The sequence below is a fragment of the Eleginops maclovinus genome, chromosome 1 (genome assembly GCF_036324505.1).
Source record: "Eleginops maclovinus isolate JMC-PN-2008 ecotype Puerto Natales chromosome 1, JC_Emac_rtc_rv5, whole genome shotgun sequence".
NCBI lineage: Eukaryota > Metazoa > Chordata > Actinopteri > Perciformes > Eleginopidae > Eleginops > Eleginops maclovinus.
Genome location: NC_086349.1, coordinates 11,337,511 through 11,344,816, shown reverse-complemented (window position 1 = coordinate 11,344,816; position 7,306 = coordinate 11,337,511). Strand labels below are relative to the sequence as shown.

The following is a 7,306-nucleotide window of genomic DNA, read 5'->3' as shown; positions in this document are numbered from 1 at the left end:
CGGCAAACATCCATGACAAAGGTCCGATGGGGTTAATGAATGACCTGGGGCTGAAAAGTAAAAGTGGAACGAGAGCCCGAGGCCTTTTTATAAACATACACTTAACTTGTCGTTTAATGGCACCTGCATTATAACTTCCACTTGGGACACAAGCTTCTCGTTGCGCTATTCTTATGGATATATAGTGACATAACGACTTTTGAGAGAAGTGAGGTGGTTTTGGAGGGAAACAGTTTTAAAGCCTACATTCCTTCACATGTAGAGGGCCAACACTAATCGAAATTACACCGAATAATCAGCGATGAAATCTCCACACTGTGGCACAGAATAACAAGAAAGGGACTGCTGTGATGCCACGTCTCCATGCTAAAATCAACGCTCCACGCTCTTGTGTCAAAACCAAGCGTGAAAGCGCAGATAATGTGGCGTCCAGAGGACAAAAGACACCAGAAAGCTCACTTACACCAAAGCACCTCGGTCAAATTTCATACCGATTAAATGCTTAATATATAACGCCACAGTCGCAACACTCAAGTTTTCTGCGAATTCTAGGCAATTAGTGTCTTTAGGCACACGTCTGACACGCCTGTAGTCTATTTGAATTAACATGGCTTCAACTTGACAGTAGTAGGTACGCATCGATTCTAGAACTACACATTTCATTAAAATGAACATCTTACTAACGAGGTTTCATTACAGCCTTTAATGCAATGGGAGCTACAGCTGGTAGGGCATTACTGACCAAACTCTGCCAATGTAAAGCGTACACATGAAACAAGGAATTGTACAGAAAGTATATCTTGTCCAATCAGAACAAAGAAAAGAGTAGCCATGTTGGCTCACCGTACGTAAAAGTGGAGGGAATCTTTTGATGCCCACACGTTTGTAGTCACAAAGCAGACCATAAGAAAAGATCAATGGCGCTACTATAAACTAGCCTCTTTTCATGTGCGCTCTTGCCAGACTGAATACAAATGCCCCTCCTTTACCCGGGCCCTCAGTCACTTTAACAGATGCATTGTTTATCTGATCAGGCAAAAGCAAGAAGAGCTGGGCAGTGGTTTCCCCAGCGTGGTCGCGTGTCTTGCAAATGGCACCATCCAAACTTACTTTTCTGGCTTTACTTCAGGATATTCTCGACCAATCCTAAATCCTACACCTATAGAATAACATTTCTAACATGAATCCTTTTACATTACCAGAATGGCCAAAGTCTATAAGTGGGTGTCAATTCAACACAATTCACCCCATTTACTGTTTTCAGGTGGCCTGTGTGTCAGCACAAAATGCACAGTGGACTGCAGTGAACCTATAGTCAACACATTGTTTCAGCGGGGATGACGTTCCCAAGCCTGCGATCCTTTCAGAGAGCAGTGTGGAAAATCGGGAGGCGAGGAACCGAGGACAAGGGGCGGCGCACGATTCTCCTCGGTGCCTCAGCTCGCCTGGTATGAAGACAAAAACTTGCGACGCACAATAGTCTTAGATTCTTTAAATAAAAACTATTTCTTAAAATCTGCTTTGCTTTACGAGGTTACATTTTTTGGGTCTGATGTGTATGAGCCAAACAGTAACTGCATAAGTTGCCTTCAAAAAGGAGCTTTAGCTGTTTAAACAACATTGTGCAGGTGTAATACTTTTACTACAAGTGGCTACCAGAAAATCGAGATGTTGTGGGAACACGCAGGGAATTACCACGGTGCTGCCTTCGACCTGTTGGCGTGAAACTAGAATATAAAAGATTCTCTACAGGAGTCAGCAGTGCCCACACCATCCACCCCAAGCAGAACCATAATGATTAGCCATTATGTCTATGATTTTACGCTTATCTTTAGTTTTTTGCCCCACACGTTGTTTCTTGAATTTTTGCCCTTGTCTAAACACAGCAGTCTATATGTTTACCTAGATATGTGTTCCATACATCTTTTTTTACTTCAAACGAACTCATAATCACGATAACTGAACCTGAAGCATAGGCCTACTTCATATCCCAATTGGAAATATAGCTGGTCTTTACTCTGGTGTCTGACTAATCCTCTGCTGTATGCAGGCGTTGCATTTATTGCAATTCCTTTGTTAGTTGTATAACATTAACTAACGAAGCACATTTATAAATAATTATTAGTGATGTAAAGTGGCACGCTAAAAAATACCAAAACATCCAGAAATATCAAATATATATATTGTACACCGCAAAACAATGTTTTACATTTCTTTGGTGCGTCTAAGGCTTTGGTGTCGGCTGTCAAATGACGCTTGTGTTACTCATTTGAGCCCAAGAGACAGGAGGGACTGTTTGCATTGAGATGTTAAGTGGGTGTCTCTATATAAATCCACTCAGGGTCAGCTCCATCATTCGTGTGCCAAAGACGGAAGAGATTAACTTCAAGGAAACCAGAAAAGGACTAACAGAATGGTGGCGACCACTGACTGCGAAAAGTCCAAATCCATCTCTGGAAACAAGGTGTGTAGGATAACATATTAAGAGTAATATGATTTAAGGGCATACAAATAAAATACCACTTATTACTTTGTTATATGCAATATTAATTTTCTCTTTTTGTATCAAGGTATCCAAACCACTTATGGAAAAGAAACGAAGAGCTCGTATAAACAAATGTTTGGACCAGTTAAAATCTCTTCTGGAGAGCTACTACAGCAGTAATGTAAGTATGCAGGATGCACCTTGCATTTTTCAATTATTTCTTTTGGAAACTTCTTGCAACGAAATCTTAATAATAATAATAATAATAATAATAATAATAATAATAATAATAATAATAATAATAATAATAATAAATGTTTTTTCTTTCCTTTTTTTCAGATTCGAAAGCGCAAATTGGAGAAGGCAGATATACTGGAGCTTACTGTGAAACACCTACGGAACCTCCAAAAGATCCAGAGCTGTAAGTTATAAACTCATGCTTACAGTATATACAAAGCCATCACATATTCAAATACTTATTTTATGGAACAGATCAGCTTCTGTCACAACTCCATGATGACTATCTGTGTTTCTTACCTTGAGATGTGTTTCCATTATTTTTCAGGCACTGCCACTGCTTTGGACACTTCCGATTATCAAACAGGTTTCCGCAGCTGCATGGCAAATGTCAACCAATATTTGCAGATGGCAGACAAATTGAACGGGGGCAACCGCTGGATGTTATCGCAGCTCTCCAGTAAACTCTCCCGCTCTCAGGGAAGAGAGGAAGTCTTCAGCAGCGTGGACAGCGGCCCCGGCCCAGCAGAGGATCAAGTGCAGAGACTTCTTCCATCGGCAGCTGGACCTGAGGACAGAATAACCACCACACGTAAAGCCCTGAAACCCTTCATTGCAAGCACGTGTCCCGTTTTACCGAGTGAAGAAGCACGGGAGTCATCTAGAACCAAACAAACCGACCTTGTTTCGCCGCCCAGACAAAACACTTCAGAGAAAAGTTCCAAGATATCTCTCCCTGTCATTCACAGGAATGAAGTCGCAAACAGTCAGCACATTGTGTGGCGGCCTTGGTAGGGCTGTAAATAGTTTGATTTAATGTTGATAATTGCACTGTATAGATTAACACAATATATAGGTTATAATGTATATGTTTTATTTTCTGAATAAAAGTGATTAAAGAAAGAATGTGTTGTCCTGTTTGTTAAAACTGGTATTGCAAACTTCCACATGTGATGAAGGCTCATGCAGTATAGCAGGTGGATTTTTTGCAACTAATGGCTGATCAAGACAAATGTCGTTTTTTAGAAGAAATACAATAGAAAACACTAAAGGAAAGAAGGGAGAGAGCAGGCCAACTGAAAGAAAATGACCGATTATTATTCGTTTTTGTATAGTCTACAATATATTTTATATATTTGTGGACATGAAATACACTTGTATCTCACATTTATATATGTAAAATAAACATTCGATGAATTCATAAAGCCTAAAATAACATTGAGTTTTTCGTTTCAAACATCATTATTCGTTTGCAATAAATCAAATGTATTCACAAAAAGGTTGACACTTTATAGCCATGCAGTGTAAATATTTAATGCTTTACCAATGCATGTCTCATGAGAATAGAATCAGAGGATGAACCCCTCTTTATTGTCACATACATGCACACAGCAGAGCACACACAGTAAATTTGGTTCTCTGCATTTAACCCATCCTAGTACTAGGAGCAGTGGGCAGCTATCGTGCAGCGCCCGGGGATTTAACGATTTATTATTGCAGGGTGTATCAACAATTTCTGCAGGATTAGTAAATTGTCAAGTCACTCAGACTTCATGTGATCAGTTCACAGTACCAATTTAGGTATGCAAATACCATATCATAAATTAATTGATATGAGACCAAGCTGGATTCCAGTTACATACATATAGCCTTTATTTCCAGTCCACTTTGCTATACATTTGTCAATTGGCACGTGTCATTTTGGTTATCGTCCATTCTCTCCCGTGCTACACTCCACTTCTTTCAACAGCAACGAACTCGTCTAAAATATATATATATATATATATATATATACAAATTATTAATACTAATGCAAGGTTACTTTGATCATTTTAAAATATCCCTTTTAAAGCTGCTGTTATTTTTCATATTCAAACTTGTAAAATGTATGTTTATTAAAATGGTTTGTAGTTATTATTATATGCGTTGGTTGTTGCAGAAGTAAGTGGAGAATAGCTATGAAGAGTTTTGCTTTTAAAACAAAATCATCTAGCAGATGCCAATTGACAAAGAACTGGGAAAACCGTAATATTTGAAAACAAATATGTTCCGTTATTGGTGGCATTAATGTAGCACTTCATATGAGTTGTACCCTTATCAAAAATAACGCATTAAAAACACACATGGATTCCACATATAGAGAAAAAAAGATCCAGGAGGTTTCACTGTCATTTCTTCCATTATTCTCTGGTGTCACACATAAGTACCGAAACAGTGGCGGGCAAATCAGATGCTTGTCAGACAGCAAAACAATTTTCTGCTACAGGCTCCTAATTACACGCCATGCTGTCTTCTCCTTCTCAACTGCACGCATATGCCAACCAAGGAAAGAAAATACACTATATGCAATTGATATTCCCACACAAAATTGAAATAAAATCTCTTTCGGTTCAATGAAATTTTGAATTAGATTCATAATCAAATTTATTGCCAAAGGATTTTGATTGTGTGTCTGATAGGAACAAAAAGAATCTCAGAAAATAAGTTGCAAAGTAGGCCAAAAATATAAAGATAATAAAGAGAACAAACTTTTTAAATAAACAAAGAACATTAAAAGCTAAAAAACCGTAAACCCTAGGGACAATGAAAAAATGGGAATGAAACGCTTTACTAAATCTAGAAAAACCCAGTTGCCTTATTATAAGGCTGCTGATTGTTACTTGGAGTAGCAGAAACTATTCATAAAATGTAATAGTTATCATTCGTCTGAACAATAGTATCTCCCTTCTATTCCACGTCAGGTTAATAACTGTTTAAAGTTTTCTAAAATGTATATTAACCCACACACTACTCTGCAATGTCTCAAGTTACCTGAAGATAATGAAATGAGAAATTACGAGTATGACTGCTCAGGACAACTTTTTGGATAAACCATAATGTTATGTTTGGTAAGTAGTAGGCCTATAGGCGTATTGTAGATCTATTTCTGTACACTGAAGTAGTATTACGTATAGCAACAATTTGTAGCACTACACTTATTGCAATTATAGTACTGTTGTTGGGCTGTAAGCCATTTGAACATAGCAAAGCTGTCCATCAGTCAGCGCTTTTCAAGGGCCCTATAGTTTTCTTCCGCTGCTTTGGCAGCTATGTCATAAAGCGTCTTTCCATTCTTAAAGAGCATCGCTGGAAAGGATGGCACCTTACAGCGAGGAGAATCGCTGAAACGCCCACAGCTTTTCAGATGGTAGGCTACATGCTGAAAAGACACTCCTAACCGGGGACAGATGCTGCTCCAGTGTATGACAAAAAATATTTACCGTCTGGTTCAAGTTTTCCCTGCAAAATAACATCTAAACTCGCAGCGGCAAACCTCCTTATGGCGAGTATTTGTTATTCCAGCTTTTTGTTTGGTCTGCTTGCCTCATAAATCCCGTCTGTAAACCTTCGTAACACTCTCTTCCCTCAAAGTCAAAGCTACTCTTTTGATGAGCCCAACAGAGGTTTATGGCTAAAGAAAAGTTTGTTTAAGCCAAGAAAAGGAATGCCACGTGACATCGACACTGAATGGCATTACACTTTTTCTGAGTGTTTCTATGAACTCTTCTGGGCATTGTTTAAGTAAGTTAGTTTGGTTTGCCACTATAATAGCGACGCACATTAGAGTTGAGAGGCGAAGGGGGAGAGAATAAGTTATTTGCATTAGACTGGGCCCAGTCAAGCGCTCTTAAGAGAGCAGACTTGGATGAAATGAGCTGCAGGCCCCACGGTTTCCTGCGCATTTTGCTGGTCAAATGTCTCTGCTTCGGCACTTTCAGCACAACTGCAGCATATTCTGCCAAACAAACAGGGATGTAACTTAGTGTATCGTGCATTTAAGACAAATGGTAAGCGACCCACCCAAAAAACATACTAATTTTAGGGTTACTGTAGAGTAACCTTTTGGCTCGTTGGCAACTCGTGACAAGACAGGACCGACTTCCCCACAAAGCAGGGGCTGCAGAGCTCAATCAGCTGATTCGGGACACCTGCATCTGAACACACGACGTGCTGCTGCACGCATGCCACTTAAACATGTACGCACTCATTGTAAGCCAAAGTTGACCCAAATATCTATTATAGCATACTTAGTACGAGCAACAAGGCCAGCCCAGGCTACAGAAAGAGCTTGCCATGCTGTTATAGTTCTCAGTCATGAGAAAGTAAGTGTTGGAATAGTCTACAACCAATGAAAGGAGAAAATGTTTGAGCAGTGGAAGGTGTTTACCGCAAAATTTATAAGAAAAAGTAGTTTGTTTGTATGATATCATGGCTGTTCACAACAAACAGAATTTGATTTTGAATGAGAAAACATCGTCATTGTAGAAGCTTGACTGCCAAAAGGGACTAGCAGAGGATGGTTTCGATCCATCGACCTCTGGGTTATGGGCCCAGCACGCTTCCGCTGCGCCACTCTGCTTCGACGTTGCGGTAAGGTAGTGATCTATTTATATATATAATATATACGTCAGCTATTATTATTAAAAGGTTGCTTTGTATTTATATCTCAGCAAAATGGATTAAAATGTTGCTTGCTGGAAGTATATTGTCGCCGTCATTGGAGACTGAGATTGAGTGAACATTACATTATGCATGGAGTTTGAT

The 7,306-nt window shown here is 39.2% G+C and overlaps 1 protein-coding gene, 1 long non-coding RNA gene and 1 other non-coding gene across 3 annotated transcripts in view; 2 read left to right on the top strand and 1 right to left on the bottom strand.

Annotated features, from left to right (window-relative positions):
- Positions 1–2,413: 2,413 nt before the first annotated feature.
- On the top strand, positions 2,414–3,517 carry her3 (hairy-related 3). The gene is made up of 4 exons (XM_063889083.1): positions 2,414–2,464; positions 2,571–2,666; positions 2,825–2,906; positions 3,051–3,517. Exons 1-4 carry the CDS (start codon positions 2,414–2,416, stop codon positions 3,515–3,517), a joined length of 696 nt encoding a protein of 231 aa, XP_063745153.1.
- Positions 3,518–6,777: 3,260 nt separating this feature from the next.
- LOC134868948 (uncharacterized) overlaps positions 6,778–7,306 on the top strand; it is a 4,244-nt gene continuing 3,715 nt past the window's right edge. The window contains exon 1 of the long non-coding RNA XR_010166351.1: positions 6,778–7,132. This is a non-coding gene — a long non-coding RNA (uncharacterized LOC134868948). The remainder of the gene's footprint in view (positions 7,133–7,306) is intronic.
- On the bottom strand, positions 7,050–7,121 carry trnam-cau (transfer RNA methionine (anticodon CAU)). The gene has a single exon. It is a non-coding gene; the product is annotated as a tRNA-Met (tRNA).

What these genes read in the sequence shown, in the direction of transcription:
- her3 (XM_063889083.1), top strand. Translation starts at nt 2,414, where the DNA reads ATGGTGGCGACCACTGACTGCGAAAAGTCCAAATCCATCTCTGGAAAC. An exon ending in AGAGCTACTACAGCAGTAAT is followed by an intron (nt 2,667 to 2,824) that starts GTAAGTATGCAG and finishes CCTTTTTTTCAG; the next exon opens with ATTCGAAAGCGCAAATTGGA. An exon ending in CCTCCAAAAGATCCAGAGCT is followed by an intron (nt 2,907 to 3,050) that starts GTAAGTTATAAA and finishes ATTATTTTTCAG; the next exon opens with GCACTGCCACTGCTTTGGAC.